At 39.3% G+C, this 25789-nt stretch overlaps 1 protein-coding gene across 3 annotated transcripts in view; it reads right to left on the bottom strand.

The window, feature by feature from the left end:
- Positions 1-25789, bottom strand: part of LOC105920985 (A disintegrin and metalloproteinase with thrombospondin motifs 20) — a 129246-nt gene that overhangs the window by 87865 nt on the left and 15592 nt on the right. For 2 of the 3 annotated variants that reach the window (XM_036147324.1, XM_036147323.1), the window contains exons 4-9: positions 12428-12681; positions 7986-8069; positions 6284-6408; positions 6139-6179; positions 5779-5884; positions 1126-1272 (exon numbers count right to left, since the gene is read on the bottom strand). In XM_036147324.1, coding sequence (XP_036003217.1) covers positions 1126-1272; positions 5779-5884; positions 6139-6179; positions 6284-6408; positions 7986-8069; positions 12428-12681 — 757 coding nt within the window. Of the gene's footprint in view, positions 1-1125; positions 1273-5778; positions 5885-6138; positions 6180-6283; positions 6409-7985; positions 8070-12427; positions 12682-25789 lie in introns of those variants that run through there. The other variant, XM_036147328.1, reaches the window with a different exon arrangement.

Genomic DNA, 25789 nt, shown 5'->3' with positions numbered 1-25789 from the left:
TATGCCATAACAGTAGCTATGTTTAGATGGACGAAAGTAATTAGAATAAAAATGCCAATCGCAATATTGTGATCGGATTAATGTCAATCGAAGTTAAATTGTATTCTGAATGTGATTGGTGTGCCGACTCTTAATCCAAACAGCTTCCATCTAAACACTAATTCCGATCATGTCATTTGGATTGGGGAAAACCAATTGTGCATGTGTGTCTCTCATCCTGTAACGTAGAAAGGCCTATAGGATTGTTGCTAAGTCTTCAGCTTTATAAGCGAGCACAGTAACGTGTCAACCATTCTTAGAACCTGGTGCTCGGCCATTCTGGGCGCTAAAAAGATGCAGGTTTTTTTTCCTGTTTGTATATTACTATTCAATCAAAGTAAAAAAAAAAGCTTTTTCTTTGACACAGACGGAAGTAAAACTTCTCGTGCCATTTTGAGGAAAGTTTGAGGACTCGCGTCACCTATGTCAGTACTTTTTTTGCCCATATAAACAGTGTATTCTGATAATTTTTTCTTTGTCAATCTGAACACATTTCAATCCGATCAAGGAATTTGTGAACATAGCTAGTCAGATGTGTGGAGCACACAATCAATAGTAGCCGCAGCTCCTCCAGGGTCACAATGGGCATCTTGGCTGGTTCTCCCTGCTCAACCTGTCAACTTAATTGAATGACCATGTATTTAAAGACTTGCAGTAGAGCCATGCTCTTTCTATCTCTTTAACTGGTTGAACCGAGTATTGTGAGCTGTTTGAAGTTTTTTGATGAAGTTTAATAACCCAACCTTGCTTTAAAAGTCTGCACAGCTTTATCTCTGACGTGTCTGCTCAGTTTGTTGTTCTTCATGATGCTGTTTGTTCTCTAACAAACCTTTGAGGCCTTTACGGAGCAGCTGGAATTAAACTGTGCTTAAATCAACCACAGGTGTGCTCTGTTTACTTATTAGGGGATTTCTGAAGGCACTTAGCTACAATGGGTTGTTTTAGGGTCCTTATCAGAGCAAAAGGAACCCAACACAAATGTACACTAGAGTTCTCAGATATGGTCTATGACATGAAATCCAAATAAATTATGTGAGGTTTGTGTAAATGAGTTCAGAACACGACAAAGAAGCAGGATATACATACTCTAGAAACTCTGTGATGTACTTGCGACTGCACTTGGACCAGGACCAAGGATTGGTGTCATAGTTGAGGGTAGGAGCCATGACATGATACTGGTGCTTCATGCCTGCCTCTCTGCACTTGGGATTGTCATCATGAGGCATATTGAACCTGATGTAGAGAGATGAAAAAGGACGCAATAGAGACACAAAAGTGATTAGGAACATCTTAAAGACTGTGGTGAAATAAGGACACATATAAAGAGAGATACTGTTACCCACCTGACACAAACCCATCATTGTCTTGCAGCACACATAGCACTGTTTTTGAACATTCCTAAATGAGTACTTGTGCTATCAATGTCCCAAGAATCAAATCCTTACGTCTTTACTCGGAGGACTGGTGTTTTAATTAAACTTCGAGTGGCCAGTAGGGGGAGCAACTCTTTATGCAAACTGTCACCTTCCATCAATCAGCATCTATTAACCTCACCATGATGGTGAGAACCACCCCCAGCTCACCCCTCAGAGGCCAGAGCTCACCATCTTACATTCTCAAAGGGCTTAAAGCAGAGAAGAGGTAGGGGAGGGAGGCTAACCTGAACACACATACAGTATATGCTGCTTCAGTGGTAATACACTAAAGTACAGAGGCCTTTTTAACTGTATCATACCTAAAATGACAATTATTTTCTTTTTATAAGCCAACCCACTAACACCTGTTATGAGGTATCCAACAATAGTCTTATAAAGAAAGTTTTTTGTTTTGTTTTGTCTTGTCTTGAACAGTTTGGTCCAAGACCTGTTTTGTCCTGCAGCTTGCCCCCCCATATCCACGGATACGCAAACAGACAGCACACTTATATTTATACACACAGGAATCCACACAGCTGTATGATGTCTCAGATGTTTATAACAGGATGTGGGCCAGCGCACATACAGTACGGACACTGGTTCTGTTGCCGAGGGTCGAGCGAAACCGCCACAAAAACAAGATCCAGCACAGCTGGCATTGGGCCCGCCCTGCAGGGGCCGAGGGCCTGAGGGCAAATGCCCAAGAAATTATTAAGCCTCTGGCACAGCCAGCTCTGCACACACAAACAGGGCTGCTGCTGGATAACACTAACAAAATCAAACCCGCACTGCACAGGATCGGCAGGCCGGACGGGTAAAACTCTCGGGTACAAAGGTGGTGAAAGTTTCCGGCTTTCAACAGAAAAAGGGCAAAGACTGTCTAAGTATTCACACCCCTTGAACTTTGTCATATTGCGTCATGTTATAACCAAAAACTTTAGTGTATTTTACAGGAAATTCACATGACAGATGAACACAAAGTGGCACACAACTGGGAAGCGGAAGGAAACTATTTAGACCTTTGTGTAATAGAGATTTTCAAGTATTGCCACTAATTATTAAATGCATTTTGGTCTGGACTTTAGTTGTGCCCTTTTGTACAAACAAATAAGCTTTAATCTATCCAATCCATTGTAACATTGCTATCCCTGATAATAATAATATTTAAAAAAAATCACACTGCGAGATGCCGCAACCACTAAGTCTCACTATTGGGATCGATGGCTTGTGGAAAATTGCAAATTAGGTTTTTATACCTTTATTTTAACAATGCATTTCTTCTTGCCAGTCATCCATTTAAACAGTGCCAGACTTATCATTGTCCTTTCCACAGATTCTGAGGCCTTCACAGAAAAGCTGTATTCACACTGAGATTGCATTACACACCGGTCCATGCTGTTTACTAATTCGCATCCAGTCTCTTTAAATAATTCTGCACTTTTTGTTTTCACATTAAATCAAAAAATGTTTTACCTTGTGAGGGGATGAATACTTTTGCACGGGACTGAATGTTGCTGGACTTTAGTCAAGTTTCCTCTTTTTCATAAAAAAGTGATGAAGTGATTTAAGAGCCTTGAGGCGATTTATCTGACCAAGAAAACAATTACATTAGCGGAAAATCGTGGGAGGCTTTTAGTCTAATTTGATTGTAAATCAGACAGTTTTACATCCATATCAACAAAGGACGTAATTCTGTTTATGGCATCCACAAAGTCACAATTTTATTTGAGCTCTTCAGAAAGCAAGTCCTATTATTATTCCTAATCCCATTATGCAGTATTTTATGAGACGGATCTTCTGCATAAGAAAAAACCCATTTCTCTCATTAAATGACTTTGAACAATGCCTCAGCAGACACAGAGATCTGTGAAACAAAAGGGATCGCTACATGATCCGTAAGTTGTAAACCACGAATTGTAAAAGTGTCCATTCAACTTGTGCTGTTCCATGTTATAACCACAAAATTGGATGTATTTCAATGGAATTTTCTATGAAAAAGGATCACAAAGCGGTGCATAATTGTAAAGTGAACGAACATATTAAGAATCAAGAATCTATTATTGTCACCATGTGTTACCAGACACCAGTTTAGGATATACACCGATAACTTGACACACAGACACAACAGACGTATTACTTCTCAAATGGTTTTCAAACATTTTTGAACAAGCGTGAAAGGCATCCTAATTTATACAAACCACACACCTAAATTCAATCCACTGCAACCAAGTGTCTTTTAGAAATTCCCCAATAAGCAAGTTGAGTTTACCCTTTGCCCCTGGTATCTCTGCAGTGCCGGTCTTGGTGTTGAGAAAAAAAAATAAAAAATTCAGAATCCAGCTTGATGGAGACGAAAGCAAGACCAAGATTCTGAAAACGTAATCGCAGGACGGGTAAACGCAGGAAAGCACACCACGCTTGTTCCAGGTTCTGCTTTGTAAATTTTTTTTTTAAAGCCATTCGTTCTTTTACTCTCATAAACTCCCAAACGATTGCACTGAAGTCTGTGGCTATAACATGACAAGCAGCAAAAGTTCAATGGGGATGAATACTTTTCAAAGACACGCTGCTCCCTAACGCTACGCTCACGTGTGCCTCCAGGCTTTGGAGAGTCACTCAGGCTACAATTGTTACACCGTACAGCACTCAACACTCCTGTATATCCATTCAGCTAAAGATGAATAGCAGTCGTGCGAGCATGACGCAGCAAAAAGGAGCTTCCTGTTGCAAACACTGACTGGAAACTTTGACGCTCGGCAAACTTCATAAACCTCCTCCGCATCACTTTTAAAACAGCTGTCAATGGACACCCCATGATGGCTATTGCCCATCGCCCCCCCCATCCATTAGGCTGAATCTTTCTCCAATCTGTAGCGCTCTTGAGCGACTCCCACCACCTCACCCTGGCTTTCCCAGAGCGCGCTGAACACTTCGGAGGGCTCACGCCACCGTCGACCCTCAGCGAGAGTCAGAGCCAAGTGGGCCTCCAGCTGCTTGAACTTTAGCATAAACAGATCCACATGAGTTGCGAGGGAGAAGGGAGGGGAGCGGAGGGAGCGAGACCCTTCCATCTGCTGCTGCTCTGCTTCAGTCTCTCCAGTGGAAGAATGTGTGAGCGTGACAGAGGAGGTAGGGGAATATCTGCCATTCTCGAGCTGCGACTCACACCCCGACACTGGTCCTTTTCACCATCCGCAGCCATACAAGAAAGAAAATCTCTCTTTTATTTTCCTGATTGCCCTCCGCAAAGTAGGTGGGCAGGAAGAGACAAAAGAAGAAAAAGAAAGGAGGAAAACCTGGCAAAGAGCTAGCTTTGCAGGGACGGGAAAAATAACCTATGAATTAAGCTCCAGATCTAAGGGAGAAGCGGAAAATAACGCTTCTCAAATTGCACCTTATTAAAATCACCTGAAACCAGAACCGCAAGAGCGAGGAGGCAAAACGTGATTTACCGGGATTTGGCCTCAGAGGAATGTTTGAAATAAACAGCGCTGCGCACTGCAGATAAGGTCATGTGTTTTGACTTGGCCATTTTGGGAGGGATAATTTATACAGGTCGTTCTCTAACTTGACACATGTGTCAGTGTTTGCTTGTTGTGAAAACAGCACCTCGGCCAGACACGCACGTTGCGATAGCTCGGCCGTCAGTCCGCGTTAGACGGCTTGCACACGATTGCATTGTGACATCCACGCATTGTTTTATCTGGTTATGCGATAACTGGAAAGAGGATGGGTTATAACTGAGTACCCGATGTTATATGATGGTTCATGCACTCTAAAAAGAGAACGTTGAAACAATTTAACTGAGTTGGTTCAATTGGTAACAAGAAATCGAATTAGGTTTGTCTAACTTCTTTTATTTAGTTTAGACGTTAAGACACTGCAAACAAATTAAGTTAGCTAAACTCAATCTATTTATTTTTCAAATAATGTACACTAATGTGTGTCAAAATGTTGCATAATGTGAATGTCCTTGCAAGGCCCTGTAGGTTTTTTTTTTTCCAATTATGTCCAGACCAAAATTCATTTAACATTACCATTTTCAAGGTAAAGCTCACAGGACTGACCTGAGCTGTAAAATAAGGTATTACAGGCTTGTGTGTTATTAAGAGTTTTTTTTTTTTTTTTTTTTTTTTACTTTATTATGTTTTGCACCTGTGGCTGCTGCACCCTGCATCTCTTTATAAGGGAGCTTTTGTTGTCAAGGCTGGCTGTGAGGAGTGAGACGGGTTTTTGCATGTGTGCGCTACGCGTGCGCGTGTGTGTGTGTGTGTGTGTGTTTAGAGGTGAAAGAGGTTGCTTTAGGCTCTGAGCTGCAACTTACACATGGCCCAGCTCATGAGCGATGGTGAAGGAGGCACTAATTCCATTTTCTTCACTGATTGAGCAGCTGCGGAACGGATCGCACATGGTGCCGAGCTCTGCAAGCCCTACAGACGTGCACACACACACACACACATATACATCCAAAAACACATAAGAATACAGGTATTTGAAGGAAAAAATATCCAGCTGTTAAAGGAGGTTAAACAAACAATATATTACCCACCTCCCTTTAATAGTATTAGCTGATCGAGTGCTATAAACACATTTCTATTCTATTTATGATCTACTGCAAGTGAGGTGGAAATTTTATTGAAAGGCACAAAAAGATATTTTTGCACAACAAAAGGCTGAAGTTTACCTAATGTGTCACATTTATCTTTTGCACGGCAAATGTCTTCCCTGGAGAAAGAGGGAAAAAACGATACCGTCACATGTGTGTTTGCTTGAAAAAGTTGGATTAACATTTTTTTTTTTTAAGAACGTCACTGCAGATGAGCGTGTACCTGGTGATGAGAAGCGCCGTGTCATGGTGAGAAGGGTCGCTGTCGTCCTGGACATTTTGGCTCTGCTGCCAGACACAGAAGTTGTGGAGCGTGGTGGCAGCGTTGAAGCTCACAGTGGGCCCTTCCTGTTTCAGTTGAATAGGAGTCAATATATGGACCAGTATTCCCAGATTTCACTCAAAGGGATAGCACAGTATATTTTAAGTGTGGTTCTGTTAAAAGATTAGAAGCGGTTGCTATATTGCCAAAACGTAGATAAGGCTATTTGGGTCTTGATCCAGTATAAATTGGTCTCGGACACTGAAGCTAAAAGCTAGACCGAGAAAGACCACAACTGAAGCGGGTTGTGTTGTCTTAAATAAAACTCTGATCTCAAAAATGTCAGCACATAGTATCCCATAAAATTGTAATATTCCCTTCGCTTTGCATTAGATGGTTATTTACAAGGACGTTTTGAACGTGCACGGCTTGCAAAACTCTCTTCATGCTCATTATTTAGTTGATGAAATATCTGTTTTCAACTTAACAACGAGGCATTTTAAATAAAACGTTTCCCTTTACAGTCCCACAGAGGGTTAAATTTGTCTCAGAGTTCAACTCATCCCTTAGGGAGCAGTGTGCGGCCGGTGCTGAGTGGCTCACTGCGAGTAATCTGTGATCAAGGGTCTTGCCCAGGAACCCAGAGTGTTTCAAACCGCTGACCTTTGGGGCCTCTCCGAGTCACCAACGCCAGGCTCTCTAAACCAGTCATATTAACGTTTTCAGTGAAAGAGTGAGGTGGCAGGAGCTCCCAGTCTGTGTGACCTGCTCTGCCCACTGCTGTCAGATATCCACAAACAGCTAACAAGTCAAAGCAAAACAGAGCGTAGACTTGGTACAGTTAGCTCAATAAGTTTGCAAAGTGTCCCCGATGTAAACATCATTCACTGAGTTTCTTAAAGACTGCAGATGTACATTTTAGATTATGTTTAGAAACAATTCGTAAAATCAAACCACTTGACATCAGCAGAAACTATGGTAATGACAAAACTGCCTTGTAAGGTCTTCTAGGGTATATACATTGAATTGATTTTATCCACTTTAATGACATGTCCGACTGTGATCCAGTACATTCGTGCTTCACAGATACAGATAGATATCATGGACAAAACAAATCTGTACCTGGTCATCCCTTGCGTTTTCATAATCCCCTTTGGCAATTTTTCAGATCTAAGTTTGTAAAAAGGCAGAAGTCTGCTCTTTGAACTATATTTATACTAAATGAAAATGCTAAAATAATGCTCTACCACAGGTAAGATAGTAACTGCTTATAACCTTTTAACAGCATCTCAACACAAAAAAAAAATCCTGAAATAGCCCTTCAAATTACCGTTGAATGAAAAGGGTTCTCCAGAATGAATGCACAACAGTTGATTTAGCTTAGTTTAGTTTTTTTTCCTCTTTGCAATTTTCACGGAAGTTCACAAAATCTATAAAAGTCCAAAATGTATCAAGAGTCCCTGCCTACTGGCACATCACTTTTGCAGGTGCTTTACAACAAAATCACTTGTTCTCCAAGGAGACCCTTCATGAGACTTGAGACTGACAAGGAAGGCGGGGTAGTTTCAAACAGGCCCCTTGTAAAAAAAACAGAGACACCTGCGATGACGTCAGTCATACCGAAGACCCGCATACACCGAGCATTCAAGACCCCTGTACTCACCTGCTCATTGTGGAGGATGACTAGCTTGACGATCATGATGTTAATGAGGTTTCCCACACTGGGGTCCCTGTACACCGCTGCTACCTGTAACCGAGACAAAATACACAGACAAAAAAAATGCAAATCTCTACTAACCCGCAGCAGAACACAGTGTGCTATTGAGAATGAGAAAACATAACTTTTGCTAACTATTATTTTGGTGCTTCAATTTGGGTAAGGCTAACTCAAGATAGCTCATCTCTCTTGTGCTATTTTTTGAGCACCCCTGTCACGGTTGGCCAGTGGTCTCCCTGAGGCTGTGTCCGGCCTCATGACAAGAACTCATTAGTTCACTATAAACATTTAGCATGTCTCAGCCTGAGGGTGGGGCAAACGTGGTCTCGACCTACACACAGAGAGCTTGTCTTTGCAAGCTTGTACTCTAAGACCGACATATGAGACATTGGTCCGTTTCCTCTCGCTCCAGTGCAGGTTGTTATGTGACCGCCACAACAATCAAAGGTTGAAGGCACTATAGCCTGCAGGATCTTTGATGAGGCATTACTTAAACACAGAAACGAATGAACGAAGAAACGTCAACAAAGCTCCAGATAAATATTATATAGGTGTTTTAAAGGCTTGCAGCTAATCACATGTCACTTTAACTTTTGGGTTTTATAGATGGGTTTTAAGTAGCTTTGCAACTACCCACGTGGAGATAATGTCTTCAGACAAAAAGTGAGATAGGGCAAGGATTGAGGTGTTTAGTCACAATGACAAGAAGAATGTTTAAACGGAGTCAAGACGCGGTTCCTAAAACGAAGAACACCGCACTAACTGTAAAGCACAGTGGGGGTGGCGTCATGGTGAGAGTCTGTTTTAGCAGCAATTGTTTTGAGGGTGGAAATATAAATAACGACTACCTCCAAATTTTCATCAACTTTACCACAAATCCACAGCTGGGCACTTGAAATGTGGACACAGTGGAGTGTTCTACCAGGGCAAGAGTCCTAAGAACAATCCAAACCGGCTTGTGGACGATCCATAAAAGACAGATCTGTTCCAAGAAGACTCTTTAAAGTTCACCACAGCCTGTGGTCTAGGAATTCCCTAAGTGGAGCTTAATCAACCATTAGTGGAGGTGTGTACATATACCTACTACTAGTATGTAATATCTTGATCCTGTGTGGATAAGGGAAAATCTGCAAACCTTTGCAGTTCTTGTTTTTTAATGTTATAGTCATGATATCCATACTCAAGATGACCACATAGGTTTCTGACTTAGACAGATTTAGATAGTTGTATACTTTATTGTCCCCACGAGGAATTTTGTCTTGGACATCATATGCTAAAAAAAGCTGCTTCAACAATTAACTACACTACCGAATTCAACTGTATGTTAATGTTACAGTAATTGCACAGCTAATACAATTACTTAACTATTTGGATAAAAAATTCCTTGTTTGCTTATAACACTTTAACTGGTTGCTGGCACGCAAAAGAGGACCATCTGCCTAACAGCCGATTGTTAGAGGAGCGTAAAAGAAGCCATTTTTGAGAAGAGAAACTGGCCGTCGTTAAACATTGTTGGAGGCATCCGGGTCCAATTCTTCCTCTCTTACAATGCTGTTATTCTGAACATGACTTAGCCCTCAGGGAACTATAAGCGGCCATCAGGGAACTAACAATCGGATGTTAGGCAGATGGTCCTCTTTTGCATGGGAGCAAGCAGTTTTTATTGTCACTGCTAAACTTGTAGATCCACTATGTGCTTATAAGGCTGAGTTTACCTTTAACTCCTCAGACTAAAAATGCCTCTTGGAGGAGAGACAAAACATTTTAACAAAGAAGAATACGTCAAGAGGACCTCAACTTTTTTTGATTTTTCTACCAGGATTATTGAGATGCATCAGGACAAGGGGGGATGTTAGTTTGCAATCGGATGACAAAAAAATATATAATTTCTTATTTCTAGGTATCATTCTATTATTATTATTATTTAGTATGTAGGAATGATAAATAAGAAATAAAAGTTTAAAAAAAGAACAAGAAAAAAAATTCTCATGACCCACCAGTTTTCCAGACACACTTCCCCACTAATCTGTTACGGTTAGATAAAAAAACAACAAGCAATATATTTCCTTCCAATTTTATTTACATGTTTACACATTTTGCATGCAGGGAATATTAATAATTCTATGCAGATTTCACTGGAAACACAAAAGAATTCTTAAACTAGCTTTTTCATTTCCTTAACATTTATGAACACAGCTCATTTCTATCTCTCTTTTGGTCAAAGTTATCAAGAAGCACTGTGGAGGGCCCAAAGAGCCACATGTGGGTTTAGGCTGCTGGTTGCAGATAGGGTGACCAGATGTCCCCATTCGTGCAGGACTGTCCCACGTTTTCCACTGTTGTCCCACAAACTGAAACAATGTCCTGCATTTGACTGGGTTAAATTCATCAAAGTCAAAATGATTTGACATGCGTTTTTTCTGAAATAAATAAGGCAGAGCTGCAGTCACTGTTAATGAGAGATGTGCCGGCTGTCATGAGCAGCTGCACGCCAGGATGCTCGTTAAATAAATAAAAAAGGATTTTGATGCATACAGAATGATAAGGAAACTACGTCAAAGTAAAGAAAACGCTGCTACAAAGACTGGGGAATGGTTTATAAGTGGGTGAGGCCAGAGAGCTTTTTGTGAATTTTGTCAAAATTGATATTTTTTTTCATATGAAGGGAAGCACGATGTGAAGAAACACACAGCTGAAAAAGCCTCCTGCCGATCTACGGACTCATTTTTACTTAAACACAAAGATACCTGCCGGAAAGACAAGGTACAGTAGTCAAGATTAACTTAAACAATATTTAACTTTACGCAAAAGTTTAATAACATTCTGCTAAGAAGCTTCAAAAAAGTGTTAATCTTTAAAAGCTAGTACAGTTTATTAAACTTTTTTTAAGCTTAACACCCGTCCATCCATCAATCAATTTTCTATATACCCCTTTTCCATGCAGTTGTTACATCGAGCCGTATCTGATGAGAAACGCGACTCAGCTCACAGGGTCGCGGGGAGCCTGGTGACTATCTCAGAATCAGTATCAGAAATACTTTAATAATCCCAGAGGGAAACTATTGGCCAGCAGTCAATGGGCAAGAGGTGGGAACGTGGGGTACATCCTGGACAGGTCACCTGTCACAGGACTAAAGTTGAAAAGTTTTACTGAATTTCGACAAGTTAAATACGTAATGCTTTTTACAAACTTCACAACCTCACAAGCATCCTGTCGTCCCTCATTTGCTTATTTGGAATCTGGTCACCCTAGTTGCAGACCTCTGGCCAAAGACTATATCAGAATCAAAAGATAAATGTTATAGCCAAATATATTAATATTATAATAATAAACCTATAATTTAAAAAGCAGCAGGAAATTTTTTTTCTTAAGGTTACCAAACTATGGGGATCTCTGACTCGTACTTAGACTTGTGTTCAAACGTGGCAATGAAAGTTCACATATTTATCCCTGACCACACTCTTTCTAACTACAACACAACATTGACAATCATTACTCTCTCGTATGTTAATAAGTGCTTTGTATCGGCTGTTAATGAAGCTAGAGAGAGGTGGCAGGGAGGAACATACAGTTCAATCTACCTCTAACCTATACTGTTTTACACAGCTTGACTAAGACATTTAATAACTGTGTGAGCGGATTGATCGCTAGACTGCTTTGGACTGTTTATGCTAAAGGTCCAGCATGTGAGTCAGAATAGGTCCAGTTAACCAGGTCACTGTGGTTTTGGCTGCATTAAGCTGATACAACCACAAGGTTTACAACCATGATTTCTAACTGTGAACTCTGAGTCTGGAATATACTTAAACACTTGGTACAAAATAAAAAATAATGTTGTTTTTTTTTACATTCTCACTCCTTTTGCTCTGAAGGTCTCTGTGTTGCTATCCACTTATTTGACATGTTTCATGATTTTGCGCTATATAAATTGAATTTAATTGAATTTACACATGCAATCCTGTAAAAGTTTGTAAAAGTTGTTCCGAGGGCTGTCAACTTTAAACAATAGGAAACCCCTTTCTGCTAAAAAAAAAATATACATTTTTAGATGTGTAATTTTTAAGGCTAAGAATGGCATACAACCTACCAACTTACAGACTGCAGGAACAAGAAAAAAATGAGGTACAGCTTACGTGAGTTCACATATTGTGCAGCTTTTGTACACTGTACAGAACCTATCTCTCCAAACTTGGACCGGTAAGCTCAAAACTGGCAAAACCAAAGATCTGTTAGCAACAAAAGAGTGTAAAATAGTCACAATCAATGACTCCTTAGAAAGGAAAACACACTTAATCCAAAGCCAAAATCATGTTGTTATATTATGGCAAAAAAAACATAATAATCCAAACAAAACAAAAAAGGATTATAGAAGCATTATTTTACTTACTACTGACATGATTGTTAGGATGTAGTGCTCCAGGTTGCGTCCATGGTGGCGGGCCATTTTGGCGTCTGCCGTCACCATCAGTTCAACGTAGCGAGGATAGGAGAGGAAGCGCTTGTGCCTCCGCGGGGTACTCGTGCTGTTGCGCCTGGTGTTGTTCTCATCAATGTGATGCTGATTTATTGTGGCTCTGACAGAATCCACTTCCTCAACCATATTCCCTCTGCTCATAAAAGAGGCCGACCCCTTGGAGCTCCCTGTTTAAAAAAAAATAAAAATGGATGATTAATACATAAGAAATAATCACAAAGAAATTGATCAATGTATGATTGATACTGATTGCCTAATCCATTTTGTCAAAATGTATCTGTATTACATCTAAAAATTAAATAGATTCATGTGAAAAAAACATATTTGGAAATTCAGTTTTCTTTAATATGTAATTAAAATGAATCACATTTTTGGTGAGGAAAAAAATAAGGTTACCCAATTAAAATGTTCAACACAGTTTTGTAGCATAAGGTGTATATGTTTAGTGCCGTATTACTCAGCATTTGAAATGAGGTTTATATTGTTTAAATCACATCATTTTAATTTGCTGTGTTCCTGAATGCTAAAGTGAGGTTGAACACCAATAGTCTTTCAAGAAGAATGTACACCAAGACAAGCAATTCAGGAATACAAATATTAATACTGTTCTTGGTACAATGAGGCTAAAACTGTATTATTCAGACCCCAGAACAGAGGATATGTCTGGCATAAACTAAGTGTGGCTTTCAGGCAAAATAACCTCATACCAACTGTGAAGAATACAGCTGGAAGTGTCATGGTTTGGGGGATGATTTCCAGCATCAGGACCTGACCAGCACATTGTCATACTATCCACCACAAAATTATACCAAGATCCAGAGAGTGTTTGAGGAAAATGTGAGGACACTAAAGCAGAATTAGACCCTGCAGCATGACAAAGACCCAAAAGATCCTGGTGGGAGTCAAGGCTCAGATACTGATCTCATTAAAATGCAATGAGGGGACTTAAAATGGGCTGTTTGTGCAAAAAACTCACCAAAAAAAAAAGAAACAGCCCAAACAACCCAAAGATGAAAGTGATGAGTGGGACAAACATTAATAGTCATATTGTTATTATTATAAATGGTATTACTGTATCATAAGAGTATGCAGCATTTGTACCAGAAGAATGCAGTGACTGCTCACCCCTTTCTATGAGTCTGGTCAGTGTTTCCTGTAAAATGGTGGCTAATACAAAAAACATTGTGCTGATAGGAATAAATCAAATGTATTTAGTGCCAGGCTGCAACAATTTCATTTGCAGGCCTGGGATGAATGCCTTCAGCAGCAGTTTCCCAACCAGGATGACAGCTGAATACCGTGCATATTCAGCAGGCTCAGTTCTTTCAGCTGAACTGCACGTGTTGAGCTGGCTCTGAGCAAGAGATTCCTTCACCATGACAGAGTGAAGTTAAAAGAAGGAGACAGGGGGCAGACTATAAGCGTAAGCAGGTTTTTTTTTTTTTTTCACTGGAAGGAAGGAAGGAAGAGGAAAACTTGGAAAGTTTAAAGTGGATTTAATTACAATTCATGAGACCGAAAGAGCTTTGCGAGATATTTCCAAAGAGCCGCAACCGGAATAAAAACAGAAAGAAGCCGTCAGTCACTCTTAGGGCAGACTTATTCAAAAAGCTATTGGACAGAAGGTGATATAGGTTTTTAGCTCAGAACTTTCCACCAGAGAAAGAAAGAAAAAAGTTCAACGGCTTTTGATCAATCTACAGCGCCATTTTTAGTTAAAACAAGATAACTGATCTTAATGTTTAGCAAAAAAAAATATTGTCTACTTTTTCAGACTTTTGGTTGTCTCTAAGCTCAAGGGTAACTAATCTAAGTTGTATTCAAATAATGCAACATGAGGGACTGGCAAACCGAAGTATCTTATTAAATTGAGTTACCGCCAAAAACTTGTAATTTTTAACATTATATGTGAAAGACCAACAGTGACTAGTTAAAAATTGTTGACCTTATTTATTTTATTTTTTTTACAAATAAAATTCTGAACAGTGTAATGAATATGTTTAAGCCCCTTTTACCCATTGTCACAAAACCTTAGTGAACAACCAGCGGAAGACCAATGAACAAATCATAAAGGCCTGGGATAAAGTTGTGAAGACTTTTAAAGCAGTGTTAGGTCATAAAATACTTTTCTAAACATCGATCCATCATCTGGAGATGGAAATAGTATTGAGCAACAGACAGATCATTAATCAGAGATTCAACGAAGAGGCTGCCAGTATCTGTGGAAGAGGTGGAGATCCACAGATCACGTAGCGTAATCTGTTAACGGGACAATTATTAGTTGCACGCTCCAAAAGTCTTGCCTTTATGGAAGATTGGAAAGAAGAAGCCATTGTTGAAAGAAAGCCTTACGAAGCAGGTTGCCACCAGCCATCTAAGAGACGTACTGTAGAAAACGTGAAAGAATGTGCTCTAGTAAGATGAAACCAAACCATTAACACAGCAGCTCCACTATAAACCCTGGAAGTGGCACCATTAAGATGTGGGGATGCTGTTCTTTAGTAGGGAGAGGGAAGCTGATCAGAGTAACACGGGAGCTGAACACAGGGCCATCCAGGCGGATAACCTTTTATAGGCTGCAGAAGACTTCAGCCTGGAGGGGAAGGTTCAACTTCCAGTAGGACAATGACCCCCAAACACACAATCAGAGCTAAAATGGAATGGTTAAAATCCCATCAAACTGTGACTTTTAGACGCATCCTTTAGATGTTTCTCTGCTTCATCACACAGCAATCAAATATTTAGTTCATTAGCAGAACGTATAGAACTGTTAATGCAATTCAGCCACTTGATTTAGGTTTACTGGACCAGGGAAACATCTAAAAATGGCCAACCCTTAAGATATATAGCAGTGGTGCTCAATTCTGGTCCTCAAGGGCTGGTGCCCTGCAGCTTTTATATGTGTCCCTGATCCAACAGACCTGAATGAAATGGCTGAATTACCTCTTCAGTGTGCAGTCAAGTGCTCCAGAGTCATGCCATTGACCTGATTAGGTGTGTTGAAGCAGAGTAACAAATGAAAGTTGCAGGACAGTGACCCTCGAGGAGCAGAACTAAGGACCACTGGTCAAGAGTTTGACACCTCTGGTGTGTTAATGTGTTAAAAAGGCCCAATCAAAGTTCAGACCTAAATTCAACTAAGAATCAGTCAGGACTTGAAACTTGCTGTCCACAGATGCTCTACATTCAGTATGACTTAGCTTTATATAGTTTGGAAACAAGAAGGGTAAAATATTAGCCTCTACATATGGAAGCTACTAAATACATATCCCAAAAGACTTGCAGCTATAATTTCTGTCAAATATGTGTGGTTCTACAGGGAACTGATCTAGGGAGGCTGAATAAAAATGTGCACCCCCCTTTTCAGATTTTCACTTGCTAAAGCTTTTGAAAACCCATGTCTGTTTAATAGTCCAGATCACAGGTATACACTTTGTTTTGGTCTTTTCCATCAAATCCAATCAAACTACATAGAAGTTTTGGTTCTCAAAGTTCCAGAGGTATAAATATTTTGGCAAGGCACTGCACGTGTCAGCTAATTTATTTAAGTCAACAATGACAATTTAGTGTAAGCAACTGAATAAATACAAATAAGATTAAGTTCATGCAGTAAATGAATGATGTCAACAAAGAGTCGCAGTGTTGTATCCCAAACAGCCTCCTCAACTTTGGACAACCCAAAGATAGTGAAGAGTTCTATTGTATCCACTAAACTCATTTTTTCCACAGTCTTAAACAAAGAGAGATTGTGTCCCTCTGTCTGAAAGACAACAAGGGATGGAAATGGTGGGTAGAGCAATCCATTTAGAGTTCTACGATTATTCAAGCAATGTCCTCAATGGGTACATGAGGCAGAGCGTGACTTTTTGGCACAATGATCCACAGCTCTTGCTGCTGAGAGGCCCGGCTCCATGCCTGTCTCAAAATCAAAGCTATAGCCAACACCGCTGCGACCCTGCACACAGCCCAGCCTGCTGGCTCAGAACAGAGCTTTGTATTTTCCTGGAAGGAACTCAACAGGGCCAAACCTACAACGCTAAACCTCTTAAACAGACTTGTCGATACAGACATCAAAGGGATTATCAAAGCACAGAGGAGTACCTCCTTAGAGTAACAGTAAGCATGAGTGAGATGGAGGGGAAAAAAAGAGGAGATGGACATACTGTATGGTCTCAGGTATATTAGTACTTGAATCAGTGCAGATTAGCCAAATTGTTTTGAGCGGAAACCCACCTCCCACTGTGCAAAGAGTTGCCAGAGAGAGGCATGAGCTCATCCTATGGGTACTGATTCATATCAAATGATCAGTGATCCATAAAAAAGATCCATAACCTCCATAAGTTCAAGGCATTGTATAAAAACCAACAAACATGACCATCAGTTTTAGGCTCCTGTGGCTATTTGACCCGTCTCCGTGTAAATCATTTAATCAGCGTGCTACAAGATAATCACAAGACATTACAAAGTGAGACAGTTTTGGGCATTGTGAGGGCCTGAAGCAATGGGGTTACAGGAGCAACTAAATTATATCATTAAGAATGCTGATGGTCAAAATTTAATTTAGGCCAAGTGATGAATTTCTTTATCCAGATGCAAAACGTTATTGCGGTTCACAATAGTAATCTTACAATGTATCATCACAATTTGCTTTGAGTTGCATAACTTTATTGTAAGTTATGCATTCCACACCGTACCTCTAGGTTTGATAGGAGAAAACCATGACTATGACATTGTTGAAGGAGAGGGCTGATTGTTTATAGCCAATGTTACTTCCATTCCAGGTGACAAATGAGAAAAATTTAGGTAGATTTTACAGTAAATATCTTACTTATAGCTCCTTTAAAGCAAAACTGACAGCAGGACCTACTATATGATTAAATCCTCTAATAATTATATGACCTGTTGAGATACTCATAGAGCAATCAAATGTGATTGCTTGATACACAAATATCAAAAAGAAAAGCAGAAATATAACAAGATGGTGATGCCCCAGAAGAAAGTAACTTGACCTATCCTGACACAGCAGAACACTGTGCATTCCACACACCTAATACACATGCACTATTCATGATGGGGGAGCAGTAACAAACAAACCAAAAAAAAGCAACACACGTAGCGTTCCACAAAATCTGCTTTAGTCACTCATGTTCAGACCTGAGACACAGTTTTCCATATGCCAGAAGGCATGGCAAGATAGTAAACAGTGTGACAACAGCTTTTCTGCCATGTCTGTTCATGCTGAGGGCATCTAGGGAAAAAATGGTGCTTGAACTCACCACAAACACAACCTGCAACTGCCAATATCAATCAATGTCTCTGTGATAATGACGCAAAAGTCCAAGGTCAGGTTTTGTTCCAAAGCATGAAAGTTTTCAGTCATAAATGACAGGTCAAATTGAAGGTTACTTAAATTATTTTCCAGTTTCTTGTACAACTTTAGGCTCTCATCCAACAGGCTTCTGCAGCTTTGATTATTGATTGGAAATTTCAGGCTTTAAATTTGTGGTTGCTGTTTAAAACATCACAGTTGACATCTGTACCAGACTGTTACAACACATCTCACATAAGACCTGAAATCACATCTTTATCAGCTTTCTTGTTTATTCTTTTAAGTATTGAATTGTCTTTTAGACCATAACTCTTCGTTTTGCTTGGTTTTGCTGAGTTTAGGGTTTTTCAGCACTGACAAGGGCAGACTTGTCCTACAATTCACTGAAAATAGCCAAAGTAATCCATATATTGTAACGCAGCGATATGCAGAGAACCTGATATTCGAGGCAGACATGGTGTTGGCGTTTAAAAGGTTTATTTATAAAATTAACAAGCCGTAGTGCAGACCAAACTGTGATGGTTCTGGGCGGCGGCACACAGGCAACACTGGGCGGGCGTTCTGTAGCAGATCTGGGCAGGTGTGCAGGAGTGATGAGGTGGCTGAGAGAAGTCTAGGGCTAGGCAAGGTCTGAGGTTGTGAGAATAGTCCAGGTCAAACTCAGGGAAAAACAAGAGATGTATCCCAGTAGGGCAAGGCAAAAACAGCCAAATCCAGAAAACAAGAATCTGGTCAGAGAACTTGGCAGACAGGCAAGAAACACCCACTGGCTTTCACTCAGACAGTGGCTTGCAAACAATCTGGAAGCAGTGTTGTTTTTGGCATCCATCTTAGTTTTAGTCTTCAGGATGAAAATTATTGTAAGTTTTAGTCACATTTTAGTTGTTACTAAACAAAATAGTTTTGGTCCAGTTTAGTCGACTAAAATTCAAAAAAGGTTTTAGTCTAGTTTTAGTCAGTCTTGTGTTGCAGTTCATAAAGCAACAGTTAACCTCAACGATTTTGAATAACAACCAGATTCCTTACCAGACTGACAGCTTTTTTAACGATTAAATAACTTGTTAGGATATCAATAAGGTCAAGTGGAACGAGCTGTTTATCCCGGCACATATCTATCAGATACCACCCCGGAGGTGACACAGCTTCCCTGCTGATGTCACAGTTTGGATGTGTACCGCCCTTGTATGGGTGTGTCCCGAGATCCCTTTATAATGTTTGTGTGATGAGCACTCGAGGCCTCCTGCCGATCAGGGTCCCATCAGCGCTGGTGTGACTGTAACTATTTCTCTGTCTTTACCTAGATAAAATATAACTAAAAGCATACTTGTCTGTTTTATGCGTCCTACATTCAAGGTAATAAGTAAGTGGGGGTCGCCTGACTGGGTAAAACGAGCTGGGTCCACCGAGGGTGCTTCACCGTAGACACGGCACGGTGAAACAGTAACATAAACAAGTGATATAAATGAATGAATGAATGAATGAATGAATGAATGAATGAACGAACGAATGAATGAATGAATGATAATGAAATAATTTATTTAATATGTTTTGGAAGTAGGGAGAGCGGCTGCCAGATAAATCCTTCATTAAGAACCAGTCATGGCTGCACGCTGGATCAGAAAACAGTTCTGCTAACCAGATCCAGTCTAAAAAAATACTGTTTATAAGTTTTGTTCTTATAAAAAGGCGTGCTGCCTTGTGCTTGAATTCAGGTGCACAAAATTGCATTACATGTAATTTAGGTGCGCACATTTAAGGGTCTTTTTAAGGAACTTGTAACAACAGGGGCTTCAGCTCAGATCCGTCATTCCTTCCATTTCCTCTAAAGGAGCCCTTTACAGTCTTTATTTATGCATTTTCCCACCGTGTATCGCACCAGTCGGGGGAAAATCCGGCCACCTCACCGCCGCAATCCGGTATCATTAAGTATAATTTATGCTGATACCAGGCATTACCAAAAAAGTATTTTTTTCCACTATTAGTAATGTGTGGCCACTACTTAACATTGGATAAAAAATAAAATCTGTCCATGACACCAGACGGTCTCCATAGGTTGTCGCTAATGCCATGATCCGTCGATCTGGTCATGCAGAATGTGCGCCGCTGCACGCCAGGTGGTGGGCGTGTCACCCAGCAGGGTTGATACTTCTTAGCTTGTAACAAACAGATTACAGCACAATAGGCAGAAATGTGATGCATTTTAAACGTTCGACAAACCATCCACTAATTTTTTCGTCCAGTCCCGTCAACGAAAACTCACTCCCACGACTCGTCATGTTTTCGTCATCAAAGATCTATGTTTAGCTCGTCAGTTTTTATTATCATTATGAAAAAAAGGGGCATCAACAAAATAATTTCGTTATCGTTATCGTCATCGTCATCGTTGACGAAGAGACTGGCTGTGGGAGACAGGTAGATATAGGCAGGATGACAGGTGTAAACCATGCAGGTAATTAGGGATGCCCCAGGTGTAGCTGCTCCATTAATTAGTAGAAGGAGCAGAGAAGTAGCTGAAAGGAGCAGAGAAGAAGCTGAAAGGCAGCTAACACAAAAAAAACAGGTTATGGGGAAACAGAGCAGAATCATGACACATGCAATAATGTAGATAAGCATTAATATTTAATTACAAACATATATTTATATATATATATATATATATATATATATATATATATATATATATATATATATATATGCTACCACAATTCTTAAAGGCATTTAAAAACTGTTTTTTAAACATATATTAATCAGCAAAAGTCAATATGATTTTAGATCAAAACAATCCACAACATCAGCCATACTTGAAGCTATTTGAGAAATAACTACTGCTGTTGACTATAGGAAAATTGTTGTTATTGAAAAGGTTTTTGACAGAATAAGCCACGGTTTACTGATAAAAAATTGGAATTTTTCTGCCACTTAAAGTTATTTAAGTGGCAGATAGCAGTATGCAAGATTGGAAGATGTGTGCGCTGAGTGATTGTATATTACTTGTGGGGTTCTTCAGGGGTCAATAATGGGCCCCAAGTTCTTCAGAATATATCTACATGACATACTCACAACAGCTGACGTAATGAAGTTCCTAATATTTGACAATGACACAAAAGTCTTCTGGTATTTGTAGAAATTAGTAAATAAAATGTATGGTTTGATGGTGGCTAGATGGAAAATAGAAAAAATTAAGTTATTTGGAAATTGTTGCCTAACTATGAGGTTAACATTGAAATAATCTAAGAAAATTAATTTCTAGGTATCCTTATTAAAGACAAACTAAACTGGAAACCTTGCCCCAAATATGTTAAAAACAGACATTCAAAAAGCATCTCTGTATCACACAAAGTCAAACATGTATTAATTCATAAAGCGTTTCACATTCCGTACTGTTCGGGTTGCCGGTTTGATCCCCCGCTCCAACCATCTCAGTTGTTGTGTCCTTGTCAGCAGCATTTGATTCCTATGCTCCACTTATCTGGAACAAACTTCCAGAAAACTGTAAAAGTGCTGAAAGCCTGGGTTCCTTTAAATCGAGATTAAAAACACATTTGTTTAAAATTGCCTTTGAATGTTCTAGTTCACTGAATCACCACTTTTCTGTACTTTTTTGTTTCTACATTCTATCCCTACTTGCTTGTATTCCTATATTTTAATCATGTAAAGCACTTTGCATTGTCTCTGTACTGAATTGTGCTATATAAATAAATTTGCCTTGCCTTGCCTTGGACACAACACTTCACCCGAACAGAGGGCCCAGTGGCGCTGATGTGTGGCAGCCTCACCTCTGTCAGTCTGCCCCAAGGCAGCTGTGGCAACTAACATAGCTCACCACCACCAGGGTGTGAATAGGTGAATGACTGATTGTAGAGTAAAGCATTTTGGGGTCGTCGGACCAGTTAAAGTATACAAGTACAAACCATTAACCATTTTACATAGTTTCAGTTACTGTGCAGAGATTTGGGGGAACATTTGAAAAACCAAACTAGAGTCATTAATCATACTTTAAAAAACAGAAATAAGAATAATTAACAAGGCTGGGTACCCAGAACACAATAACCTACTTTTTATGTAATCATAATGATTAAAATTCATGAATAAAGTTGGTCTATAAACAGCAAAAATTGTGTTAAAAGCCAAAAATAACCAAATACTAGAAAACATTTAAAAACTGTTTAACAAAATTATTATTATTATTGCTGCTTGTATTGGTAGTAGTACTGTTGCTTATACGTAAACAGTGTATTATATATTATTTGTAAATACATAGGTAGTAATATTGGAAGAAAATACATAACTTGTTGCTTATTACTAAGACGATTCTTCATAACAGATCAGAGTCAAAGTGTATCTTGTAAAGGGGTGAGCCACTATAACTTTATACTTCTCCCCACCCTTAAATATATACACACAATTTCTACATCACCATTTTTTCTTAACTACGTCTTTTTCTTTTTATACTTCTTTTTTAACATTCTGCATATTCTGTTAAATATTCAAAATGAATAAAAATGTATTATAAACAATACCAAGCAACAAGCCAAACTGCTTCTTCAATCCATTGCTAGTACACCTCTCAAGGCACATATAGTCTAATTTATTTATAACAAATTTAACAGCATTCAATGCATGTAATTACAAATTAACACTTGTGAGCAATCTTAACATTTCAGTAGAGTTTAGAATTATCTCTAAATTTTACAATAAAGAACTCCATTTGCATGAGTTTTTGATAATAAAGTAATGAAGCACTCAATGTAGGTAGGTACTATTTGATTAGATACAGTATACCAGCCAGTTCAAAAGAAGTTTCAAGATCTCAATTTAGATGCAGATGCTCTTTGACTCTCGGAAACTTCTCAGTTAAACACAACCAGGAGCCAGGAGAACAAAGGAAAACTCAAATTTCATTGTTTAACGAATTAACATTCTTTTACAGTGGCCTGCTGAGAGTTGAAGCTTTATTCCCAGGGTAGTAATCAAAAGGCCATATACCTCAGACATGTAGGGATTACCTTGTATCTATACAAGGTCAGACAGTGGGTTTACTGGAATTACCTGACAGTGCAACTAAAGAAGGGATAAATGTTACAAACTCATGCAGACAGAGGCACAATTAAGTGCAATTCTCTGGCTAGACGGGTAGAAGCAAAGACAACAAATTGTTTCTGCAAAAGACAGCTTTTAAAAGTAAAGTGGTGTAGTTTTCAACCACAATGAAAGATGTGGGCTTTCAGCACACATAGTAGAACTAATAGGGCTTCGTTCTCATAAAGAAAAAGTTCAGACCTCATTTAAAGAGACACAACAGTACTTGTGGATTTTAACAGGCTTAGACACTTTATTTTACTTTTCCTTAGTCAAATTAGAAAAAAATTGAGCGGCAGCGGGATTTCATGGCAAGAGATTTTCCAATATTGAAACACCATTATACCTCTCATCCAGTGGAAATCTGTCCATTAAAGTGGTATTCTTCTGGTGTCAGCACTTTTGGTAAAGTAAGTGTAAGCTATTATAATGGGCCCTGGAGGTGTGTGATTTAGGTTTTACACCATGTATCTGTTTATAAGACTCCTATTTTGAAGTAACAAAGAACATAGTTATGCTGTTGTGTTAACAGAGTCAACCGATTAACTGAACTGAACTTAAATGAGTAAATTGATTTGTGAAACCTTAAGTGTATTTGTGAAAATCAAACAAATAGAGGATTCTTAAGATGCCTTTGATCTATATGCTAGCATATAAAAGAAAACATGTATTATGCAGGTCTGAATGAGAAGAAATTAAGTTGATTTTGCTGTACATAAAGTTCGGTCACATGTCTGAAGTATGACTGTCACTTTTCATAAAACATTCCTGTTTGATAATTTTTCCGCTAACAGGCAGAAATTTATAATATATCATATTTTATTGTTTCCATTTGTTGTGGGATCTAAGCTGAGCTCCTTAAATTTTTGTGATCCAATCAATCAATCAAGCAATCAATCTTTGTGAAGAAGGTCATTAGGCTGATAGAACTAACCATTTTCCAAAGCATTATTGTGGCTAGAATGACCCATAACCCGACCCAGAAAAACTACTTAAAATTTAGAAGCACCTTTGGCCTTGACATGCACAAAGCAGATTAGTAGTTTTGAGTAATGTCTAGCTTGTCTCTGACAAACAGCCACTGCCCCAGGTGACAACACTAATGGTTCTCAGGACAACTCCTAGACCCAGCTTTTCTCAATCCACCTCAGAGGAAGCTGTTTACCACCTGCCAATGCCACTCATCTCTGACTTTCACTCAGGTCACCAATTAGTTAGCCACCGTCACTCCGATTTTTCTAACCATTCCAACACACCCACATGTGTTAGAAATACCCAGACAGTAGACAGTGACAAAAAATAGCTCCAGCTGAATGGCTAAAACAACACAACACATGGGGTTCAGTAAGGCCATGGCCTCTGGACAGGCAGACACATTGAAGCTGTTAAAGTTACTGACTGATACACGCCGTCAGTATATATATATATATATATATATATATATATATATATATATATATATATATATATATATATATATATATATATATATATATCAAGCTCTGCTTTAATACTCTGGGGCAGACAGTAGTTATATTTAGCACATGACTAGAAAAAAACAACAACTCTAAGTCATTAAATAACCCTGGACTTCCAAATGAACGCAGTGCTAAAAAACGATTAAAACAACATGGTGGATGACAAAAGCTGTTTTACTTTTCAGTAGTAGGTTTAGAGTTAGAAGCAAAGACAGTGGGAACTTGAGAATAGGCGGATACCACTGCCAAGCTGTGAAGAAAGGTAGTCCGACATACGCAGTGCAGACAAGGGCAGACCCCCCCACACACATAAAAACAAGAGTTTATTTTCCATTTCTCTTACTGTCTTCTTAGCAGCTCCTAGCAATAAAGGGGATGCTTTATATACTGACAGCCCAGACAAATGACAGAATACACCTTTTCACATTTTGTCACTTTACAAGTACAGATTCTAATGTATTGTTTGGATATTTAATGTGCCAGCCTGGCTTTTTAATTGAATGCTTTAATTTTTAAGTTACTTTTGCAGCAAGTGACTTAGAGGGAAAAAAATCCGGCTTGGTTTCCTTCATTACTTGCCCGTCTCCGAATGGATTTTAGAAAGCACGGATAGAGGACAGCCAGTGAAGAATTTACCCCCATCTTCAGACGCCCTCATCCTTTTGGTTATCTCTTTTCGAAGGACAACACACGGATCCACATGCAGGCCCGGAGACAGATACCCTGTACAATGTGTGTCATTAAAGGTCGGAGCTGTGTTTCTTGCCTAGAAGCTTTTAAAATCCAGAACCAGGCTCAACAAGGCACCTTGTAACTTTAAACATTAGTCACCCACTCAACAGCTATCTACACCTAAGGTATTCCAAACATCGGCTAAACCACCCAGGTTGGGCGAACGAGGAAGAAAACTGATACAACTGCTAAACATATCAGTCAGTTTGGGGTGGTTCAAATTCTTTCTGCCAAATCTCTACAATAAGTACTAAAACAAATACATTTAAATCTCACATTTGTTCAACAGCTCATCCAGTGACACCAGGGTGCTTTTATCAATAGCGCATGAAGATACACACTGTGAAGAAAAGCAGCTGAAGACAGGTATATGGCAATGTCTTTGCTCCTGAAATAACAAAAAAAAGCAACTCCATTAAGGTAACACTCTAAAAGTCTTTATCCGCCACTTCTATTCTGACATGTCTTGGACAGTGATGGCAAATGTGCGACAAAGTCAAGTCTTTGTAAGTGTCAAAGATGACATAACTTGAAGCAAAACTTCACCTGAGTTAAACATGCAAGTATGTTGCTTTTGCATTGCTTTTCAGCAGATTTGTACAGGAACTAGACAAACTGTAGAAACTTTCATTGCCTCAAGGTAGAACATTTCAAGTT

The sequence above is a fragment of the Fundulus heteroclitus genome, chromosome 2 (assembly GCF_011125445.2).
Source record: "Fundulus heteroclitus isolate FHET01 chromosome 2, MU-UCD_Fhet_4.1, whole genome shotgun sequence".
Lineage (NCBI taxonomy): Eukaryota > Metazoa > Chordata > Actinopteri > Cyprinodontiformes > Fundulidae > Fundulus > Fundulus heteroclitus.
Note: the sequence above shows the minus strand (reverse complement) of the source record. Positions and strands in the feature narration are given on the sequence as shown.